General features: G+C 39.5%; 2 protein-coding genes across 2 annotated transcripts in view; both read left to right on the top strand.

The window, feature by feature from the left end:
• The window catches only part of LOC119691816 (trypsin CFT-1), a 60,173-nt gene extending 45,477 nt beyond the window's left edge, over positions 1-14,696 (top strand). The window contains exons 5-8 of the mRNA XM_038110032.2: positions 13,272-13,572; positions 13,727-13,868; positions 14,087-14,238; positions 14,554-14,696. Coding sequence (XP_037965960.2) covers positions 13,272-13,572; positions 13,727-13,868; positions 14,087-14,238; positions 14,554-14,667 — 709 coding nt within the window. The 3' untranslated portion in view covers positions 14,668-14,696. The remainder of the gene's footprint in view (positions 1-13,271; positions 13,573-13,726; positions 13,869-14,086; positions 14,239-14,553) is intronic.
• A 1,405-nt stretch (positions 14,697-16,101) lies between these two features.
• On the top strand, positions 16,102-24,017 carry LOC105380753 (trypsin alpha). Its single transcript, XM_048631052.1, has 8 exons — positions 16,102-16,349; positions 16,429-16,538; positions 16,987-17,072; positions 18,296-18,419; positions 22,395-22,538; positions 22,853-22,994; positions 23,509-23,660; positions 23,861-24,017. Exons 1-8 carry the CDS (start codon positions 16,313-16,315, stop codon positions 23,981-23,983), a joined length of 918 nt encoding a protein of 305 aa, XP_048487009.1. The 5' UTR covers positions 16,102-16,312; the 3' UTR covers positions 23,984-24,017.
• Positions 24,018-24,130: the final 113 nt, after the last annotated feature.

Raw genomic sequence — 24,130 nt, 5'->3', positions numbered from 1 at the left:
CTAGCGTCTCGATTATTAGTTTATTATGTCCTGAAAATAAACATTTTCATAGCAACGAAATTTACAGGCTTTTTTTTATTCATTAATTTCTTATGTGGGTTTGCTGTTTAAGACACAGTAAGTAGGATAAAGTGCGTTTTTTAGGGTTCCGTAGCCAAAATGGCAAAAACGGAACCCTTATAGTTTCGTCATGTCCGTCTGTCCGTCTGTCCGTCTGTCCGTCTGTCACAGCCGATTTACTCGGAAACTATAAGTACTACAGTGATGAAATTTGATGGGAATATGTGTTGTATGAACCGCTACAAAAATATAATAGTAAAAAAAAGAATTGGGGGTGGGGCCCCCCATACATGTAACTGAGGGATGAAATTTTTTTTTTCGATGTACATACCCGTGTGCATCAATGGAAAGGTCTTTTAAAATGATATAAAGTTTTCTAAAAAACATTTTTCTTAAAGTGAACGGTTTTTGAGATATCAGCTCTCAAAGTCGTAAAAAGTATGTCCCCCCCCCTCTATTTTTATAACTACGGGGTATAAAATTCTAAAAAAAATAGAGGTGATGCATGCTAATTAACTCTTTCAACGATTTTTGGTTTGATCAAAGTATCTCTTATAGTTTTTGAGATAGGTTGATTTAACTGTAATTTTGGTTAAGTTATTGTTATATTTGCTGCTACGGAACCCTTTGTGCGCGAGCCCGACTCGCACTTGGCCGGTTTTAACATTATAGAACTATGCTTTACTGAAATTTAATTCATAATTGTTTGCACACGTATATGGAACTATAAACGCGGCCAAACTTAAACTTTGTCTTTCTTTTTTATTCATTCAAGTTATTTCTTAACCACAATCAGCTCTCAGGTTATATACGTAGTTGTGTTGACGAGGGTTTGAGTAGTGTTGCCTCGCTCCGCTCGGCTCTCCAGGGTTTGCAGTATGGTGGTTTTTGCATTGTTTTGCCTCGATTGGCTCGGCTCCTCTTTTACGGTTAGGTAATACTTGAGTTGTATTGCCTCGCTGCGCTCGGCTCTTCAGTGGTTGTGGTATAATGTTTTGCCTCGCTACGCTCGGCTCTCCAAGGTTTGTGTTATGATGGTTTGGATTGTTTTGCCTCGCTGCGCTCGGCTCTACAGTTAAACAGGCAGTTGGTGATTAAAGTAGTTTAGCCTCGCTTCGCTCGGCTCCTCTCCTGGTCTCGGAATGGTAGTCTCGGTTGTTTTGCCTCGCTTCGCTCGGCTCTGCAGTTACATAGGCACTTGCTGTTTATTGTGCTTTAGCCTCGCTTCGCTCGGCTCGTCGGGTTTTCGGATGTTGGTTTCAGTAGTTTTGCCTCGCTCCGCTCGGCTCTCTAGGTTTTGGATTGATGGTTTAGGTGGTTTTGCCTCGCTTCGCTCGGCTTTCCACTTCGGAAACGGGACTTTTCCGTAGTTTTTCTTTATTGATATTAATAATTATGATACCTTATGCCTCGCTTCGCTCGGATTTCTTTTCTTTATGGCAGGGTTACTTGTCGGATGCCTCGCTGCGCTCGGCTGGTTTTATTTTGGTATAGCTTGTAGAAGGACTATGGCCTCGCTGCGCTCGGCACTTAAACTGTGGTAAAGTTGATTAACATTTTGTATGATTTTTCTGTAGGACCACTTCAAAAATGGTGTTGTGAAATGGTGGTAGATGACTATCGACAAATAATTGTAAAATTTTACGTCGATTAAACCATTTGAATTTGAAAGGGTTGAAATTGCTAATGTTGGTAATTTTTTCTACGTTTTTAGGAAAATTTTGATTTTTTCCCCTAAAGTGGGGAGTTTTTATTTTAAATTAAAATTATATGCATGTAACTACACAATCGCGCTATACATTCATAACCCCTCAGACCATCTCAAAGGGATAAAATTGGATATTTATGTAAAATTTCCCATGTTTTTAGGAAAACTTTGATTATTTTCCCTACAAGTGGGGAGTTTTTATTTTAAATTAAAATTCTATACATTTAACAACACAATCGCGCTGTACATTTATAACCCCTCAGACCATCTCAAAGGGATAAAATTGCATATTTATGTGAAATTTCCCATGTTTTTAGGGAAATTTTGATTTTTTTCCCTACAAGTGGGGAGTTTTTATTTTAAATTAAAATTCTATACATTTAACAACACAATCGCGCTATACATTTATAACCCCTCAGACCATCTCAAAGGGATAAAATTGCATATTTATGTAAAATTTCCATGTTTTTAGGGAAATTTTGATTTTTTCCCCTAAAGTGGGGAGTTTTTATTTTAAAATAAAATTCTATACATTTAACAACACAATCGCGCTATATATTCATAACCCCTCAGACCATCTCAAAGGGATAAAATTGCATATTTATGTAAATTTTCCCATGTTTTTAGGGAAATTTTGATTTTTTTTCCTACAAGTGGGGAGTTTTTATTTTAAATTAAAATTCTATACATTTAACTACATAAACGCGCCATACATTCGAATCCCCTCAGACCATCACAAAACGATAAAATTGCATATTTATGTAAAATTTCCCATGTTTTAGGGAAATTTTGATTTTTTCCCTAAAAGTGGGGAGTTTTTATTTCATAAGCAAACTAAATGCATCGACCTACACAAACGCGCTCTACAAGTCAAAACTGTCAGACCACTCAATACAGGTGAAATAGCCTTAAAACATGTAAAATTTCTCTTTTACAAAATGGCTGCCACTTCATCCGCCATTTTGATTTTTTCACTTTTCGGAATTTTGCTATTAATTTCACCATATATCCAACCATGTACAAAGAAAATCATCACCCCACCTCCTCCTCTTCTGGGAGATCAATTCACCTCAACTTGAATCGACGTCGAACTTTTTCAAAAATATAATCTCCCGTATTTCTCAGGGTTGCCAGCCGAAAGTAATAAAAATAGTCAAATGTCATTAGTATGAGCCTTTCTGACTTAACTGCATCATTTTTAAAATCCAAAATGGTTATTTCTATTTTTATGTTTTTGGGGAAAATCTCAAAATTTACCCTAAAAATGGGGAATTTTTATTTAGCTGGTATAGTCTACCCAACAGACTACACAAATGCGCCATACAAGACAAATCTCCCCAACCACTCTAAACATGTGAAAAAACCAATAAAAAATCGTGAAAAAAAGTCACTTTTACAAAATGGCCGCCAAAGCAGTCCGCCATTTTGTTTTTTCAACTTTTCGGAATTTTCCCATAAACCGCACCATACAACAGACCGTGTCCAAAAAAAATCATCACCCCACCTGCCTCCCTTCTGGGAGATCAATTCACCTCAAGTTGGGTCGACGTAAAAAAATCCGAAAAAATATAATCTCGCCTATCGCCCAGGGTTGCCAGTCGAAAGTAATAAAAATGGTCAAATGTCATTAGTGCGGGTCTTTCCGACAAAACTGCATCAAATTTTAAAGTCAAAAGTGGCCATTTCTACTTTTCATGTTTTTGGGGAAAATCTCGAAATTTACCCTAAAAATGGGGAAATTTTTTTCACATGGCAACTCTACTCGTCAAACTACACAACCGCTCTATACAAGTCAAACCTGTCAAATGCCTCAAACACAATAAAAAAATGCTTTGAAAATCCCCGAAAAAACACGTTTTTATAAAAAAATCTCCCCTCCCCCCGCAATTAAAAAAAAAACATTTTTTGGAATTTTCCCTTAAATTTCATCATCTGCCCCACCGTTTACAAAAAACACCATCCCCCCACCTCCCCCCCTTCCGGGAGATCAATTCACCTCAAGTCAGGTCTGACACGCCCTAAACTTTACCTCACTACAACTCGGCCGCCATTTTGTTTTTTTATTTTTTTATATTTTTTTTTATAATCTGTCAGACATTCTAAACACACCCTCAAAATATAAAAAAATGTATGGTCACCAAAAAAGAGGAGCAAAAAAAATTTTTTTTTTTTACAACTTTTTTTAAAATGTCGGATTTTTTCTCTACTCACCCGAGCACCCTGTACATTTCCCTAAAACATTTTCATATCAAAAAATGGCTCCTTCTGGGAGAACAATCATGTCAGTCAGTCAGTCAGTGGTAATCCAGCTTTATATATTATAACTAGAGGTTGCGTTGTGGCGCGGGCTGCAAGCAGCCGCGCGGGGCTATGATGCGTTTGGTTCGGTTTCAGCAGGGTATTGACTTGAACATATCGTAACAAATCTTTCTTGCGTTTTGTTACGCCTTAAAAACTGTTTTCACTATGAATGTCTTTATTAAAGGGGTACTGATGATTTTATTTCAGGTGGGATTAGTTTTCAGTAAGAATTTCAGTTTCAGCAGGGTATTGACTTGACCATACCGTAGCAAATCCTTCTTGCGTTTCGTTATGCCATCAAAGCTGTTTTCACTATGAATTTCTTTACTAAGGGGGGTACTGATGATTTTGTTTTAGGTGGAATACAGTTTATAGTACCTATGAAATTCGGTTTCAGTTAGGTATTTACTTTAACATACCGTAGCAAATCTATCTTGCATTTTGTTAGGCCTTAAAAAAGGTTTTCACTATGAATTTCTTTATTAAAGTGGTACTGATGATTTTGTTTCAGGTGGGATTACAGTTTTTATTATGAGTTTTGGTTTCAGCAGGGTATTGACTTGGACAAACTGTAGCAATTCTTTGTTGTGTTTTGTTTTGGATTAATAACTGTTTTCTGTATGTATTACGTTATAAAAGGGGTTCTGATGATTTTGTTTCAGGGGGGGGCACAGTTTTCAGTATGAATTTTGGTTTTTCTTGTTTTAAGTTTTGCCTTCAAAACTGTATTTTCCGTATGAATTTCGTTATCACGTGGGTATTGATGCTTTTGCTTTTATTTTAAAAACTGTTTTTTTTTTCAGTATTAGTATCGGTCAGCTTTACAATAACGCAGCGACTCTTTCTGGTGGTTTTCTTCGCATTAATATTCCTATCATATTGAAGAAATACTGGCTTTAACTGATACTGATTTCCCTTCAAAACTTTAGCCATTATAACCTTTACCTGTAGTTTATGTAGCCGACATCTTTTTGTATACAAACGTTGGGTTCTTTAATAATAATATAACACCTTATAAATCTGAGTCACCGCCATTCGCGCGTTTTTCTAGCGTTCGATTATTCACTTATACTCCTGAGTTTTTTAGTAGAGAAACTACCTACCTATATTAACTTTTTTTTTCATGAACTTTACCTAGTATCGAGGCGATATCTTTTGTATACAAATATTGGATTCTTTAGTATTATTTGCCACATTCGAGAGCTGAATGTAGATAAGTTTTGTTGATGAGGGTTTGAGTATTGTTGCCTCGCTTCGCTCGGCCCTTCAGGGTTTGGGTTTTGGTGAGTTGAATACTTTTGCCTCGCTTCGTTCGGCCCTTATATTTTTACGATAAGGGTATACTTAAGTTGTATTGCCTCGCTGCGCTCGGCTCTTTAGTAGTTGTGGTATAATGTTTTGAAATGTTTTGCCTCGCTGCGCTCGGCTCTCCAAAGTTTGTGGTATGATGGCTTGGATTGTTTTGCCTCGCTGCGCTCGGCTCTCCGGTTAAACAGGCAGTTGGTGATTAAAGAAGTTTAGCCTCGCTTCGCTCCGCTCCTCTCTAGGTCTCGGAATGATAGTTTTGATCGTTTTACCTCGCTTCGCTCGGCTTTGCAGTAACATAGGCATTTGCTGTTTATTGCGCTGTAGCCTCGCTTCGCTCGGCTCTTCGGGTTTTCGGTTGTTGATTTCTGTAGTTTTGCCTCGCTCCGCTCGGCTCTCTAGGTTTTGGATTGAGGTCTAGGTTGTTTTGCCTCGCTTCGCTCGGCTTTCCACTTGTTAAACGGGACTTTTGCCGTAGTTTTTCTTAATTGATATTAATAATTATGATACGTAGTGCCTCGCTTCGCTCGGATTTCTTTTCTCTATGGCAGGGTTACTTGTCGGATGCCTCGCTGCGCTCGGCTCGTTTAATTTTGGTATGGCTTGTAGAAGGACTATGGCCTCAAACTGCACTTAAACTTTAGTAAAGTTGATTTACATTTTGTATGTTTTAAGGGAAAATATTTTTTCCCCAAAAAGTGGGGTGTTTATTTTATCTTTATTTTTATCTATTTATTTTTATCTACACAAATGCGCCATCAACCATAAATCTGTCAAATCAAATCAAATCAAATCATTTATTTTGCTGAATATAGGTACATTGGTTTGGTGTATGATAAATAAAGGAAAGTCGCTTAACTATACTCCACCCAAGAGGGTTTGCAAAGTTTTAAAATTAAAAATAAATTAGATTAAAATTAAAACATAAATAAAAAATTAAATTAAAATTAAGAAACAGTGATAAATTCAATGAATGCATGCATGTCAAAGATATACCTAATTAAATATTTATACATATAAACTTTTGACACAGCTACAAGGAACGTGACTATTACACATGGTCTTGAAGAAATTCTTCTAGGCTGTAATAGGCTTTTCTAATAAGAAATTTTGTTAAGCATTTTTTGAACAAATTGAGTACATTGATTTCTCTTATACAACTCGGCAAATGATTGTAGATTATAGGGGCCATACCAAAAACACTCTTTTTAAAAAGAGCTGTTGAGCAGCTGGCAGCGCTGATTTTATTTCCACACCTTTTACTTTTGAATTTTCCAAAACGATCGCTATTTCCTTTCACAAAGAGTGCTATTTCTAAAATATATAATGAAGGCAACGTTAATACTTTCAGTTGTATGAAGTGCGTTTTGCATGTGTCTGTTGGTTTTAATTTACAGATTGATCTAATGCATCTTTTTTGTGCCTTAAAGGCGATATGTTTATCTGTAGAATTACCCCAGAAGATAAGACCATATCTCAGAGTAGAGACCACATACGCATAATATGCAGCTAATACTGCTTTTTGATTGACCACTTTTGCAAGCATATGTAAAGCGTAGGCGAATGATTTAACTTTAGAGCAAACCCTTTCTACGTGGTTCTTCCATGTCAAATGTGAGTCTATGTACAAACCTAGAAATTTTGTGGATTCAACTAAATTTATATTTTTATTATTGTATTTTATGTCAAGATTATCTAATTCTGATTTAGGGTTGTAATTATTTTTAAATGTCATTATATTTGATTTGTCAATATTTATTAGTAGATTATTTGAGGTGAGCCATTCAATCACATCTGATAGTGTATTTGTAATGTCAGATTCTAAAGCATTTATATTATTGTTTTTAAATAGTATTGTTCTGTCTGACCACTTCAAGGGGTGAAATTGCTAATGTTGGTTATTTTTTCTACGTTATTAGGGAAATTTTGATTTTTTTCCCTACAAGTGGGGAGTTTTTATTTAAAAAAATAATTCTTTGTATTTATCTACACAAATGCGCCATATACCACAAATCTGTCTGACCACTTCAAAGGGGTGAAATTGATAATGTTGGTAATTTTTTGTACGTTTTTAGGGAAATTTTGTTTTTTTCCCTACAAGTGGGAAGTTTTTATTTTAAAAAATAATTCTTTGTATTTATCTACACAAATGCGCCATATACCATAAATCTGTCTGACCACTTCAACGGGGTAAAATTGCTAATGTTGGTAATTTTTTCTACGTTTTTAGGGAAAATTTGATTTTTTTCCCTATAAGTAGGGAGTTTTTATTTTAAATTAAAATTGTTTGCATTTAATTACACAAACACGCCATACATTCGAAATCCCTCAGTCCATCTCAAAGTGATAAAATTGCATATTTATGTAAATTTTCCAATGTTTTTAGGGAAATTTTGGTTTTTTTCCTATAAGTGAGGAGTTTTTATTATTAATTATTAATCTTTGCATTTAACTACACAAACGCGCCATACATTTGAATCCCCTCAGACCATCACAAAACGATAAAATTGCATATTTATGTAAATTTTCCCATGTTTTTAGGGTAATTTTGTTTTTTTTTCTATAAGTAGGGACTTTTTATTATTAATTAAAAATCTGTGCATCTAACTGCACAAACACGCTATACATTTGAAACCCCTCAGACCATCTCAAAGTGATAAAATTGCATATTTATGTAAATTTTCCCATGTTTTTAGAGAAATTTTGTTTTTTTTTCTATAAGTGGGGAGTTTTTTATTATTACTTAAAAATCTATGCATTTAACTACACAAACGCGCCATACATTTGAATCCCCTCAGACCATCACAAAACGATAAAATTGCATATTTATGTAAAAATTCCCATGTTTTTAGGGAAATTTTGTTTTTTTTCCCTAAAAATGGGGAGTTTTTATTTCATAAGCAAACTTAATGCATTCAGCTACACAAACGCGCTCTACAAGTCAAAACTGTCAGACCACTCAATACAGGTGAAATAGCCTTAAAACATGTAAAATTTCTCTTTTACAAAATGGCTGCCACTTCATCTGCCATTTTGATTTTTGCAGTTTTCGGAATTTTCCCATGAATTTCACCATATATCCAACCATGTACAAAGAAAAACATCACCCCACCTCCCCCCCTTCTGGGAGATCAATTCACCTCAACTTGAATCGACGTCGAACTTTTTCAAAAATATAATCTCCCGTATTTCTCAGGGTTGCCAGCCGAAAGTGATAAAAATAGTCAAATGTCATTAGTATGAGCCTTTCTTACTAAACTGCATCATTTTTTTTAATCCAAAACGGTTATTTCTATTTTTCAGGTTTTTGGGGAAAATCTCAAAATTTTCCCTAAAAATGGGGAAATTTTATTTAGTTGGTATAGTCTACTCAACAAACTACACAAATGCGCCATACAAGACAAATCTCCCCAACCACTCTAAACATGTGAAACAACCAATCAAAAATCGCGAAAAAAAGTCACTTTTACAAAATGGCCGCCAAAGCAGTCCGCCATTTTGTTTTTTCAACTTTTCGGAATTTTCCCATAAACTGCACCATACATCAGACCGTGTCCAAAAAAAATCATCACCCCATCTGCCTCCCTTCTGGGAGATCAATTCACCTCAAGTTGGGTCGACGTAAAAAAATCGGAAAAAATATAATCTCGCCTATCGCGCAGGGTTGCCAGTCGAAAGTAATAAAAATGGTCAAATGTCATTAGTACGGGTCTTTCCGACAAAACTGCATCAAATTTTAAAATCAAAAGTGGCCATTTCTACTTTTCATGTTTTTGGGGAAAATCTCGAAATTTACCCTAAAAATGGGGAAAATTCTTTCACGTGGCAACTCTACTCGTCAAACTACACAACCGCTCCATACAAGTCAAACCTGTCAAATGCCCCCAACACAATAAAAAAATGCTTTGAAAATCCCCGAAAAAACACGTTTTTATAAAAAAATCTCCCCTCCCCCCGCAATAAAAAAAAAATCATTTTTTGGAATTTTCCCTTAAATTTCATCATGTTCCCCACCGTTTACAAAAAACACCATCCCCCCACCTCCCCCCCTTCCGGGAGATCAATTCACCTCAAGTCGGGTCTGACACGCCCTAAACTTTGCTTCACTGCAACTCGGCCGCCATTTTGTTTTTTTATTTTTTTATATTTTTTTTATAATCTGTCGGACACTCTTAATACACCCTCGAAATATAAAAAAATGTATGGTCACCAAAAAAGAGGAACAAAAAAAATTTTTTTTTTTTACAACTTTTTTTAAAATGTCGGATTTTTTCTCTACTCACCCGAGCACCCTGTACATTTCCCTAAAACATTTTTATATCAAAAAATTACTCCTTCTGGGAGAACTACTATGTCAGTCAGTGTGTCAGTGGTAATCCAGCTTTATATAATATAATAATAATAAATCTTTATTTCAATAACCATACTTAATCTAGGTGTACATGACTGGAGCAATCCTTTTAAGTATTTTTAAAAACTTGTATTAGGAAGCCCCGCTCTTCTAAAGTAGGTAACTCTTACAGACAAGCATTGATATTTTAAGTTAACTAAGTTATTTACTTATTAATAAGTTTAGGTTTAAACATTTTAAAATAAGAAGATAAAAGTAAATGAAGTGAGTGAGTGCGTGTGGTGTGGTGTGTGTGTGTGTGTGTGTGTGTGTGTGTGTGTGTATGTGTGTATGTGAGTGTGTGTGGATATGTGGAGTTGAGCCGCAATTTCTACATGTTATGTGATTGTTTTCAGGACTAGTTCAGTTTCCTCGTAATTTAGCGATTTCAGCCATACAGTCACGATTATTTTTACTTCAGTGTATAGTAAGGTGTATATTTGTAGTATTTTATTAATCTTATTGTACAAATATGCAGATTGTGCAGAGTATTGACTACTTGCAAATGCAGTATTTCGACTGATATTACGGGCTACAATATCATTTCTTCTTTTGTTTAAAATACTAGGATCGAAATAAAGACTTTTGTGGAATTTTAAAATAGTATGCAGTATATAGAGTTTTCTTACAGTAAGAACATTGCTGAACTCATAAAGCTCTGTGGTAGGAAATCTATACGGTTTGAAGTGAATAACCTTAAGTAATGCTCTCTGAGAACGTTCGAGCTCTAGAAGTTTTGTTTTTGACGCTCCACCCCACACGGGGGCACAGTATATTATAATTGACTGAGCTAAAGTTACGTACACTCTGGTTATGAGGTCTTTGGGTGCCGCATACCTTAGGGTTTTAAAAATCCACATCACTGTCTATATGACTGTCGATTTTATGAAATTCGGATAACTTTATCATGCAACACTCACTTCCCAAGTCTATGAATGCATCGACAGGGATACGATTTATTGTAATAGTTTTATAAAATTTATCCCCAGGATTATCGTTGTTAGAGACGAACATTACCCTTTTGTCTGTTGATTGGGGCTGTTTAGAGAACAATTCTCGGCGTCATGTCCAAGCGTATTGCAGTTGTTGCACTTTTTTATAGGCTGTGTATATTGGGCCACAGAGTGGCCTTCCTGTTTGCAATTAAAACAACGCGGCGGTTTTGGCCCTTGTCTGGATTGCAAATCTTGTAACTTGCCCGTAGCCTGTACTTTTACTGGCTTCCGGTCACTTTGAGGTCGGACATTTCTAGCGTTCCTCAAGTAAGCTAGAAGTTTATCAGGTTCATCATACTGAACTGCCTCTGCACCCAATCGAACAGAACGATCGTCTATGCCGTGCAAGATGCATTCCACCGCCCGTCTCCCTTCTATGCCGCACCTATTTATTAAAGCGATCTTATCATAGTAATAGGATTCCAGTGAATCTCCGAACCTGGCACGTTTCGCTAGCATATCGCTTAGCATCTGCCCGTAATTTTCATCTGAAGGAAACGCGGTACGCAATTTATTTTGCCATTCATCCCACGAGAATAGAACCGACGATAACCTCTCGTACCATCTCTGGGCTACCCCACGTAATTTTGGCAAGGCAAAGTGTACTAGCTGTTTCTCGCTCCACCCATAGATGGAAGCGCACTCGTTAACTTTGTGCAGCCACATAGATATCGTCTGTTCTTTCCTCGCGGGGTCAAATTCCGGTACAGTGTTCTGCATATTACCTAATTTGTCTAACGAGTCAGAACGGTTAACAGACTTCAGTGCGTCCAAGAGTTTAATAATATTAGCTGGCGTGAACGATTCATCTTTTGCCTCCCTCATCTCATCTTTTGGAGTGGCGCGACTGGCGCGGCTGCGCGGGCGGCTGGCACGGCCGGCGCGGCCGCGCGGGCGGCTGGCACGGCTGGTGCAGCGGACACGACTGCGCGAGCGGTGGCTGGCCCGGCTGCCCAAACGGTGATTGGCCCGTGATTCTCTATCGGGAGAGCTACGTTCCATCTCCGTCGGACAGGAAGGAGAATAGATCTCCTTGCTATGCTTGGACAAGTTCACTGAAATAACAGAAAATAAATAAACCGCACAGTAAACTGAATAATGAGTTTTGTTTACACTACCTACTAATGATAATAATTGTAAGCATCCAAAAGATGCTGACAGGTAAAACTAATCTAAGTATTTTATTGATTTCTTCTACGTTCCTTATTTGAAATGAAATTAATCCGAACTACAAACCCTTTTTTTCTACATGTTGAACAAAGTCTATTGCAATTTTTTTTTCGTTAAAGTATAAAATAACAGACACAACTACCTTCAAAATGTATTAATGAATCGATTATAAAATGTGAGCTGAGTGGGATTCGTGCTCAACTAAACTAAAACAGAACATCATGATCAATTTCATCTCAATATTATCGCCACGCGCGTGGAATAGCTTTGTATTCTAAATTCAAATTATTTTGTTTTAATATCATGACATTCTTTTTACAAACTCAGTCGGTTGCTTAGTAAACGTTGTAGTCTGTGGTGCTGAGGCAACCCTAAGGTGGCTTCTTTTTCAATGCGTATAACCACGTATAACTTATTATGCACCGTAGTCCAGTGAAATAAGGCGCATATTCCCTCAAAAATAAATTGGTAGGTAAGTAAATAAAAACGTGTGCGGTTGGAGCGCGATCTAAATTAGATCTTATTGCTTATGGGATGGAGTCATATTTCTTTGATAGCCATTGCGAAGATGGACTTCTGTACCTGGTACTAGTTATTAGTCTGTGCTAGGGGATAAAAATAAAAACGTACTCACTTGTATACACTGTATATTATCACTTCACACTTATCTATATTACACAGGGTACAATAATACAAACAAACCTTTAACAACAATGGGTGGACTGACTTTCTGAGACGTCTTTACGGTTTGAAGCTCATTATCAGACTGCCGAGTCACTTCACAAAACTGCCCCGATTCGCCCGCCATTTTACCGGTCAGTCCACCCGTTGTTGAAATCAATTCAAATACATTATAATTATTATATTATCCTTTTAAATACATTAACAATAATAAAAATAATCTTCTTTATTATTATGTAAATATTCTATTAATAATTATCTGTTGATGACACGATCATTCAAGATCGATTAAATCGATTCAGATAGAGAATCGATTCACAGAGTTACGATCCAAAAGATCGATTCAAGCTAGAAAATCGGGCATCCCTAATGCACAAGCGATAGCAAATGTTTTCCTAATACCTATTTGTCTAGGATTGCGAAGGTATACTTCCCTCTTAACATGGCCATGACTGCGTCTCACGCCGTCATCCTTCATGTCGATCTCTCTGACGGGGTCAGGGATGGTCCCGGCTGTGGTGCATATTATAATATTAAATATCAAATAAGTCCATCTAATAGAGAAGCCGATGGGAATAGTGTTATATGGACCCTTCGACACTGCTGTAAGAAATCATACAGTGAATGATCTAGTTACACCATACCTATTACATCTTTTCAGTATAATCCATTACCTATCAGTTTTTGGTGGCACTATTATCTTGAGAGCATCTTTAGTTACCATTCGCATCGGATCCACCTACTATGACCGCGGAGGCTCAGAATATGTGACGTCCAAGACCGTGGTCCACGAGGACTTCAATTATTCGAAGAGTAAAGACAACGACGTGGCAGTGTTGGTGCTGCCGACCAGTATAAGCAACTACCGGAGCAGCTCGGTGCAGCCAGCCGTCATCCCCCCGGGGGGGTATGTGGTCCCGGACAACGCGTCTGTGGTAGTTGTCGGGTGGGGACTGGCTGATGTGAGTAACACTTCATCTTGCAGATTATATCGGTAACTAGGTAAATGACCTAATATCCCATTCGATAAACAGATATAGGTAATTCCCATCTTTACACTGAGCCCCTGAGTCATTTCTGTCAGCTTTCTATACTATTTTAACATCATGAACTTAGATGGGCAGCAAGTCACACCCCCGCGGCCTGCGGCACGTGGGGCTGCGCACGGTGGACCGAGACACCTGCGGCGCGCGGTGGAGGCAGGTGGTCCCAGAACTCCCCGACTCCATGCTCTGCGCGGGGCTGCTTGGTGTTGGAGGTAAGCTCGTATGTATATGCGACTCGTCGACGGGCTGGACCGACTTATGCAGACGATTGACGACGAGTGCGTTTGAGGTTTTATGAAAAACCGACCCGCTTCGAAGTCACAGGATTCATGAGTGTTTGTGAGAAAATTGGTTTCCACACATGTTGGGTGTTTTCCAGACTCGTCAAGTGGTCATAGCTCGGCTAACGAAAAGAGTTTGCCCTCTACAGGAGCCGGTCCTTGCGACGGTGACTCTGGTGGTCCCCTGGTGTACAACGGGGTGGTGGTGGGGGTGACCTCATTTAGTAGGAGATGCGACGATCCCTTCTACCCTCACGTGTTCACGCGCGTCGCTAGCTACACCGCCTGGATCAACAATATTGTGAGTAATATAATTAAAGTTTCAGGTTTTAACTGTATATATATATAAATATATATATATATAGTCTAAAATAACCGTAACGATCCGATGGCTCTTAAATACCGTGAGCTCTGGTCACGTGACTCTGGCCTAATTAGCCGTGTTAGTCACACACGGCAAAAATCCATACAAACAAAATTGAATTGAATATAATTAAATATAAGTAGAAAGATACAGCCTTGGGCCGGTGCTCCTTAAAGAGTTTCTTCTCTTAATTCTTCAATAAGACGACAAAGAAATTATTTTTGTTAGTTATTATAATTTTAAACTTTCCAGGTACGCCAAAACAGGGTCCAGCCCAAGCGCAGCCCCAACTCCGCCGCGGCAGCCCACGTCGACTTCGGTCTGATGCTACTCGCCTCAGTATGGATAATATATTCAAAAAACTGATATGTAAATATATATTTATTAAGGACGCACCGATGATGTTCGATGATTCTCAAAATTTCAACTGATTTATAATTTTTGAATAAATTAATATTGAAAGAGAGTACCAAATTTTTGCATTTTGTTATTTTATTATACAACTTACAGGATGTTGAAATTAAATGTATTTTTAACAACTCTTTCCTTGAGCACCCTGTGGTTTATTAAGTATGATATTATTATGTGCCTACTTATTGAAAATTATATTAAAACGTGTTAAAGTACAAATATGCGAAACGTTTTAGATAATTAATATTTGTTGTGCCCTAGAGTTCACTCGCAAAGCTTTAGTTAAGAAGGCCGTTAATAGCTGCGTTTATTTAAAAAAAAACCACAGTGGTTTTGTTAAAAAAACATTGGTATATTAAGTAGGTACACATGTAGGTCCAGCGTCCACTCGTTGACGACAGGTGGACACCGCGTTATCACAAATAAACGTCGGGCAGTCAACCAGTGGACCTTGCATCGTTAAAATAGTAATGTGATCCCGAGAGGAGGGACGGGGTCTCTGTAATACAGGTCTCGACTTAGCACAGGACCCCGGCGCTAAGTTTTCTTTGTAAAATGTTTTAATGAATAAAGATTTTTAATTTTAATTTAATCGTCAACCAGTGGCCCCGCGCTGGCCACTGGTGGCCGCCGCGTGGTCTACGACTGGAGACCGGTCAGTCCAGGAATTTTCGTGTAGTCTTTAAACAAATGGAGGGAGCAGCGCCAGCGTACCACTCAAGTGAACCACTTACGGACAGTGCGCTTTAAACGAAAGGCAAGCGTGCGAGCAGCATGTTTTCACCGAATGGTCCACCCGACGTCCGAACGTGGAGGGCATGCGACTGAGGCGAGGCAGTGACGCTACGTATATAGATGACTAGCTGTTCCAGCGAGCTTCGCTTCGCCTTAAAAAGTTTTCTCGTGGGAATACCGCGATAAAAAGTTGCCTATGTTCTGTCTCAGGGTCTAGACTATCTGTATACCAACTTTCATTCAAATCCGTTTAGTAGTTATACAAAAATACAAAAAATACAAAAATATTTATTTCTTTAGACATAGGTACATAGGTAATCAATTACAAGGTTGGAATCTCCTTTTAAGTGCACTAAGCACCTGTGCCAGAAGAAACCGCTCTTTATTAACTTAAAGGTGTTAAGTTTAGGCTAAGAGTAAAAATAACATTTTGTGGTAGTAAGTAAGTATATAGTTAGCTAAGAGAATAACAGAAACACTTATCAGGCCTATGTATATTATGGCGTGAAAGAGTAACAAACAGACAGACAAACACAGTTACTTTCGCATTAATAATATTAGTTAGGATTAGGATGAGGATGTAGTGAGCGGCACGAGGCGAGGCGGTGCGGAGTTGGTGTTGTGTGGCTCTAGTGAGCTATAACCTTTAATCAGTTGATGAATCGTTCAGAATCTGTATCTATTTAGTATCTGAGATTAAAATTAGTCTAGGGCCTGCTCTTAGTACACTTACTTACATTTCATCCTTATTAACATGACATTTTGATGGTCATGACCTGAATCAAACTATCGCGTAGGTCACGGACCATGTCATTCCGCACTAGCACTAGGAAACTAACAAGCGAAAAAGGGTTCATTTTTAACAATGAAGTGGCTAATTTTGAGTTTCTTATTTTGTTATGGTAAGTCACGAGTTCACGACTCAATAAGTGCAATTTATGTGATGATGGATTTGATAATGATATATGAAAATGTCTACAGTGACGTCTGAAGACTCTGTGTCTGTCAGGAAGCCGACTCAGAGACGGTTCCAGTTGAGGATCGTCGGCGGCGAGCCCACCACCATCACCGCGCATCCTTACATGGTTCAGGCATGTACCCCCTTATACAGGGTGTCCCGATTACGCAAGGCAAAGATTGAAATTCCATTTTGGATTGAATGGAAGATTGTGTGTGACATTGGCTTCTTCCATAAAATAATGGAACACAGTTTTATCAATCCATTCTCTTGTACTCTCTTCTGTTCGAGTCATCATCATCATCATCATCAGCCAATAATCATCCACTGCTGGATATAGGCCTCTTCCAAAGAGCGCCACAACACTCGGTCCTCGGCCTTCCTCATCCGACCACTACCGGCTACCCGCCTAAGGTCGTCAGTCCAGCGGGCAGGAGAGCGTCCCACGCTGCGTTTGCCTGTTCGTGGTCTCCACTCGAGAACTCGTCTACCCCAACGGTTATCGACTGTTTGAGTTATTGTTCGAGTAATTGATAATTGAGTCATGAAATTGCATGATAATTTATAATATTGTGTTGTAGATATTGCTGATGGGTTTACCGCACAGCGGAGCGGTCCTGCTCACGGCTCGCCACGCGCTCACCGCCGCGCACTGCTTCTATTACGAGTATGTATAATGTGCTTTTAAGTATCTCAACAATACCGCTATACTCGGTTAGATCATAACCAGGGATTAGTGGTTGACTTTTCGACACATCTGTCAAGAATTTAATATGGAGATGACGTATAGGTAATTGATGATCGACTGGTTATGATCTAAACGAGTATGGCCCAATTGGGGCTAAGCATTAAAAAATATATAGGTATTATCGGTATTTGATCTCATTTTGGATCAAAGCACATAATGACATTAAGTCCTTGTTTTTTCTCGAAAACCGGCACCGACCGGAAGTCTGTAAGAGATATCGAAAAAGTAACCTTTTCTGAAGCCGGTTAAAAAGAGTTCAACGCACGAGTGCTACAAAGTTCGTAGCTGATGCTGCTACGAAATTCGTAGCACAATCGAGATTTTATTAGCGCGTAATTTGTCTGTTTAATACTATTTCGATGTCCATAGTGAGTGACACCGTGGTTATTATCAAACTAGGTTCATAGTATACAGTGCAACTAAGGGTCAACGCCTACTTTCGGCATCGGCAGGCATCAGGAAATGTCATAATACATTAACTTCATGGAAATAAAGTTGATTTTTCTATGATAATATGGCCACTAACAAAAATACCGCTTCAGCATGAATCATGGAAATTTCTACTTTATTACACGATGTTAAGTATAATGCTACTGATCATCAACAATCTTGGTGCCTGTCGATGCCGATAATGGGTGCCGACCCTATAAAGTTCTGACAATAATAAAGAGTGCAATTTTGCTAAGACTTTTTGTCATTTCCAGATATTTACGTACCTACTACCTACATTTACATAAAATTTATTTATAAATTATTTACATATAATTTAATTAAGCATAAAAATAAAATACCGATTGAAAATGGCTTTTAAACGGATTTGTCCTTAAATAAATATAATGGATCGATTAAATACGGTATTTAACAATTAGTTCGGATCTACTTCCGTTTTCAGGACTTTATAGTTGCACTGTAACTTTCATGCAGACACTTTAATCAACTGCCCGTCTAGTAGGTACAGGTTTTGCAATTTTTGAAAACTATAAAAGTTTCCGTTTTCTTCTGTCATCTGCATACATTATCAGTCAAAAGTCGCATGATAGTTTCCGCTAGAGGCGCCACTTTGTATGCGAGAAAACGTAAACTTTTATAGTTTCCGACAATCTAACAAACCTGTTCTGGACCTGTTGTTAACCCACCCGCAGAGACGGCAAGATCCCCGCCACCAAGTTGTCGGTCCGCGCCGGGTCCACCTACTCCACGCAAGGGGGCTCCGTGCACCGGGTGGCCACTTACATCAACTACGAGTCACATACCATCATCTGGCAGGTCATCAGCATATCTTCTTCTTCTTAAGTCCTTTAACTCCTAGTGGAGCATAGGGCCGCAACTACAGCTTTCCATTTCTGACGATCAGAGGCAGCAGCCATAACTTCTGGCCAGTTCATGTTGATCGACTTGATTTCTTGCGTATAAACAATCATTATTTCCTAAGTACCTATATAATAAACGGGTAATGTCACAAAATAGACTCATTATAACTAAGGTAAGTTTAGTTGATGATATTAAAATACACTCACGAGCAGTGAAAACCTCTTCCACTTTCACTTGTCGACGCCATTTTGCAAATTTCACAATACTAACGTAACGGCACCAGTAATGGACACGTACCCAGTAATGGACACTTACAAACTTTTTTTGTCTAAAATAAGAGTATGCATAGTTTTGCGAAAATTGCAACACCTTAGTTTCAAAGCCTAGACATCCCTCCTTGTTATATAAACAAGTTATTTATGTCATCCATTTAGATTAAAAATTGTGAGGAAAAAAAGTTCATTTGACGGGGGTTCACAAATGAAATGGAGATTTGTTAAGGAAATTGTTAAAGAGGTAAGTGTAGAATATTGTTGGTAATTTCGTTTTATTTTATTTTAAATTGACTTTCTTGATTTTATGGAAACTATACTAAATTTCCGACATATTTTCAAAGGAATAGGACAGCTTACGTTTATGGAAATGATTACAGAGGGGGGGTGTTCATTACTGGTTTGCAAATTTTCAGTAGATCCAGTTATGGACACGTGTCGAAAATAATGTTTTAAGGTAATTTTGTGTTTTCTTATTTAATTGTCTTTAGAATTTCATAATTATATTGGTAGTTTTTGTAAAACATGAATAAAATGAAGGATACCAGTCTTGTACAGGTGTCCATAATTGGGTGTCCATCACTGGATTTTTCACATTGTCCATGAAAAACGTATATACACCCAAGAAAATGGGAGATGCTATTATGGATGTAAATGATGGCCACTGCAGCCACGCGTTATGGAGACACAAACATGTTCCCCCTACATCTATTTCTAGTGTTCCAGAACAAGTATTGATTCAAGATGCACATGAAAATCCAAATATTCACGCGACTGTTGTGGTTGTAGAAAATCACGCTCACAGAAGCAAAATGAAATAAAATTAGTAATATAAGTAGTAGTTAAGCACATCTAAATATGTGAACCCACCAACCCGCAGTGAACCAGCATAGTGGGAAATGGTCCAAGCTTAGGAATGCAGTTGAGACCTAGAGGCACAAGCACAAAGGTTTCATTCGAGAGAGCCAGGTGCAGGTACTTACAGACCCACAGAGAATAGAAATAGAGAATTAGACAGTGATCGTGTGACAAATAGACCAGTGAAGCTTGGTAAGAATACCATGAGAATTTGAAAAGAAGTGGTTTTAGAGAGGAGAAGGAATTAAGAGCAAAATTTATATAAACGGAAGAGGTTGAGACGAGAGTGTTGTTGCAGGAGAGAGCATTGACCTAGATGTGGGTGCCCGTACTGATACGGTCAATGGTGCATTTACATGTCTGCGATGCATGTGGCAGTCAAAACACCTCTCCATTACAGTGATAGATATTTATCACCAACGTTACTAAAGTCGGTACTGTTATACGCTTGCAACACCTGGTAGACCACAAAGACTCATAGACACACAGAAGCTGCAGGTATTCATTAACCGCTGTCCCCGGCGGAACTTAAAGATTTTCTGGCCCAAGATCATCTCCAACATAGATCTGAGGAAAAGCTGCCATGAAGATCCTGTTGGTTCACACATAAAACGCCGCAAATGAAGTTGGAATAGCCATACCCTGCGTAGAGACTAAAACCCAATCTTGAGACAGGCTCTCGAATGGGATCCGTAAGGCAAGCGTAAGCAAGGCCGATCTAAATAGACCTGGCGGCGCTCGATCGTATGGAGATGTGGAAAGTGTGAATCACGTGGTCCGATGCAAAGCTGACTGCTGTCAACAGTCTGGGATAAAAAACTGTTGTGTCTGCCCTCTGTTCCACTGGGGGAACATAATGATACCAAGTAACAGAATAAAATGCAGGAGAACAGAATTTATAATGTTGAATTGGAAATTTTGGTGTTTCTGTAAAACTTTTTTTTTTCAGAAAGTTAAATTTTCCGTTTTTTATGATTCCCGTAGTGTAACTGGCAACCAAGCCTGTTTGTGTAAACAGTTATGATTACGAATCATCGTTACAATTATAATAAAATAAACATAAAACAATATTTTATACATTTATCCAATAAAAAATCACTGTCCAACATTGGGTGTCCATAACTGGAGGTTGGGTGTCCATTACTGTGGTTTTAGGACATATTTTACAAATATGCAATTTCCTGAAATACCAATAGTTTAAATCGAGCTAGTGTACATTCATCTTAAACGGCAAGATATTCCTATGATTCATACCAACTTTCAATATTCTAACTCAAAAACTGTGCGAGTAACAGCCAAATCATTTGTAAAAAATCCTTAAGGTGTCCATTACTGGTGCTGTTACGTTATTCAAACTTCGGTATTTCAATTTTCAATTTCTCGATCTATCAATTCAATTCTATTTTGCGGGGTTGTTTATCCATACCAAGGCTGACATATTCGCTTCGCACGGCCCCAGTTTGGCTACATAGAGGAGTCCAAGCAGTACGATGAGGTGTTGAAGGACCTCCTGGAGGCTATTGTCAACATAAGCATGTCTAATGAGCAGTGGTCCCAAGCGGCGCTTCCTGTGAGGTATGGTGGGCTAGTTTAAGGCGCTTGGAGGACACTCAACTGCTGGCTTTTCTGGCGTCGTCGTGTGGGGTGCTGCGGCTTGTCACTCGCATTTTACATGTTAATGGTGATGAGTTCAGTATTCCTCACGCGGCAGAGGCCCTGCGGTTAGGGCAGTCTGTGTGTCCTGGGAGTGCTGCACCGGAGCAGCCTGAGCGTCAACGTGATTGGGACGAGGAGCAGTGTCGCTTGCAGTTGGACATGCTGATGGTGGGCAATACTGGGCCTGAGTTGGCGCGTTTGCGGGCGGTCTCCCAGCCAGAGTCAGGGTTGTGGCTGCATGCTTTGCCATCGCCACATTTGGGAACGTTGTTAGACAACGATCCCTTGCGGGTGGCGGTGGCTCTGCGTCTCGGCTGCACTGTGGTGGAACCACATGTTTGTGTCTGCGTCGCGCGGGTGGATCAATCGGGACGTCACGGGTTACACTGTGTGCGTAGTGCGGGCAGGTTCTCACGGCACCATGCAATCAATGACATCGTCCGGAGGGCTCTTGTCTCTGCGGATGTCCCGGCGGTTCTGGAGCCACCAGGGTTGTCCCGTACTGATGGCAAAGGTCCGGATGGACTCACCATGGTGCCGTGGGAAAAGGGCCGCAGTTTACTCTGGGACGCGATGTGGGTCTGCACCCTCGCGCCGTCTCACGTGCAGTCTACAGCGGCCAATGCGGGTGCCGCTGCTGAAGCCGCTGCTCGGCTTAAAAAACTCAAATTTAGCCAGCTAACGCAGCGGTATTTATTTGTGCTATTGGCTGTGGAGACGATGGGGGTTTGGGGAGAAGAGGGCAGGGCCTTCTTAAGAGAAATCGGCAGACGCTTGAGGAGTCGTGGTCTGGTATCTTCTTCCGGGGCACACCTGATGCAGAGGCTATCCCTGGCTGTGCAGCGTGGTAACGCTGCCAGTGTCATGGGTACCTTTGGGTCGGGTATGTCTCGGAGGGGTATTTTTGATTGGAATAGTGTTAGGAGTAATCTAGTTAGTAAGTGTATATAATATTCTTTGTTTATTTATTTAAGATGGCGCTTAAATTAACTTTTATAAGATGATTATCATTACTTTAAGTTAGTTACAAATAGAATACTTCAGCGATTTCAAAAGCTCGCATGTAAAAGCTTTATTAATATTATACTTAATTTAAATTAAAATACCGATTGATAACCTCTTTAACAGATTAAATTTCTCGCAGACCTACGACATCTCTGTGGTGGTGCTGGCGTCCAGGGTATCCAACTACCGGAGCAGCTCGGTGCAGCCGGCCAGCATCCCCCCAGAGGGGTATGTGGTGCCCGATGATGTGCAGGTGATGGCCGTCGGATGGGGACAGACTGATGTGAGTAGTGAGTGTTTCGTGGCCTTATTTGCTTCATTAATTCCAAGACTGCTAATTAATGCACAGGCATGCTTTGACAAAATACGGACAGAAAGAGACTGACAGATTTAATGCTGGCGACCGAGCGATAGTGAAGTAGCTAATGAGTGCGTCCGTCTCTGGCGGGTCTATACTGACGAAAAACTAACGAACGAGAGCTGTCGTGCAATATAGAGTCGAGGCCCGCGCCGCAGCGTTCCGAAACTTCGTTTTTCGTCATACAGAGTGCCCCCTGTCTTGACCCCCGTTTTAATCTCTTTGTCGATGTCCCACAGCCGAACTGCAACTCGTCGGTGTCCATCACGCTCCGCCACACAGTGATCCGCACCATCGAGCGACGCGCGTGCAACGCTCTGTACCTCCACACGCATCTGCACGTTGATGATACCATGATCTGCGCCGGAATGCCCGGGGGAGGTAATTAACTATTTAATTAATAGCAGAAGGTTTAGCACGGGACGCAAGACGCGTAAGTCAAGATGGGACAAAAGTCTTCCGTCGCACTCGCTCTTTGCCACGCATTGTGCCACGTGCTAGGAGGCTAGCAGCATACGGTCGTGATTAATAGCTCGCATGCCCTGCACTGCTAAATCTGTACGGTACTGCGCGGTCGGTGTCCCAGCATACTCTATGAGCCTAATTTCCGTGGAACTGAGTGTGCACTGTGCAGTGAGAGTGAGATGCGCCACCGTGTTCGAATTTGAATAAAAAACCTCAGGAGTTCAGATACCTAACTCTATCTCTCATCACCACCCATCACATCCCCACTGCTAGTGCGCTCTCTTTCCAATGGAGGAATGGTTTTAGGCCTAGTCCACCACGCTATCTCGCTACCTCTAAGTGGTCCTAACCGATACACACCGGCTACTTACCTACCTACTTAGGTCTATAAAATAACATACATATTTAACAAGCTCTTCTCTCCCCCCAGGCCGGGACGCCTGTATGGGCGACTCCGGGGGCCCACTGGTGTGTGGGGGGGTGGTGGTGGGGCTGGTCTCGTGGGGCATCAGCTGCGCCAACGAGTCTTACCCCGGAGTGTATACGAGAGTCGCGAGCTATACGGATTGGATTATGAGGACGGTGAGTGACAAGGTGAACAAGGTCGCCATCCCTTAAAAGGCTAAGGGCCTTACCACAAAAACTTAAGACAGTATTTAACAGGTGTTTAGCGCTGTCAAACGCCTACAAAATCTGTCAAATTTTGATTTAAACACTTGTTAAACGGTGTTTAACGTTTTTTGTGGTATCAGAGTAAATATTTAAATAAATTCTTGTTTCAGGTACAAAAACACCAAAATCTCAGTTTGGCAGATAGCGTTAATACAGCTCACGTTGACTTTGGTCTGATGCCACTTTTGTTAGGATCTTCAATAGTGCTAATAAGAAGTATATTGTTTTTCTAAGTACTTACATAAGTATAGATCATTAGATCAATGTGGTTTTATTATATATTACACTACTGTACAATTTATACCTACTTGATTATTTTATAAAAATCAACATAAAACGTACGCTAAGACTGCAAGTAATTAGATATTTGATTTTTTTTA

The sequence above is a fragment of the Plutella xylostella genome, chromosome 27, assembly GCF_932276165.1.
Source record: "Plutella xylostella chromosome 27, ilPluXylo3.1, whole genome shotgun sequence".
NCBI lineage: Eukaryota > Metazoa > Arthropoda > Insecta > Lepidoptera > Plutellidae > Plutella > Plutella xylostella.
Note: the sequence above shows the minus strand (reverse complement) of the source record. Positions and strands in the feature narration are given on the sequence as shown.

What these genes read in the sequence shown, in the direction of transcription:
- LOC105380753 (XM_048631052.1), top strand. Translation starts at nt 16,313, where the DNA reads ATGAAGTGGCTAATTTTGAGTTTCTTATTTTGTTATG. An exon ending in CGCATCCTTACATGGTTCAG is followed by an intron (nt 16,539 to 16,986) that starts GCATGTACCCCC and finishes ATTGTGTTGTAG; the next exon opens with ATATTGCTGATGGGTTTACC. An exon ending in GCGCACTGCTTCTATTACGA is followed by an intron (nt 17,073 to 18,295) that starts GTATGTATAATG and finishes ACCCACCCGCAG; the next exon opens with AGACGGCAAGATCCCCGCCA.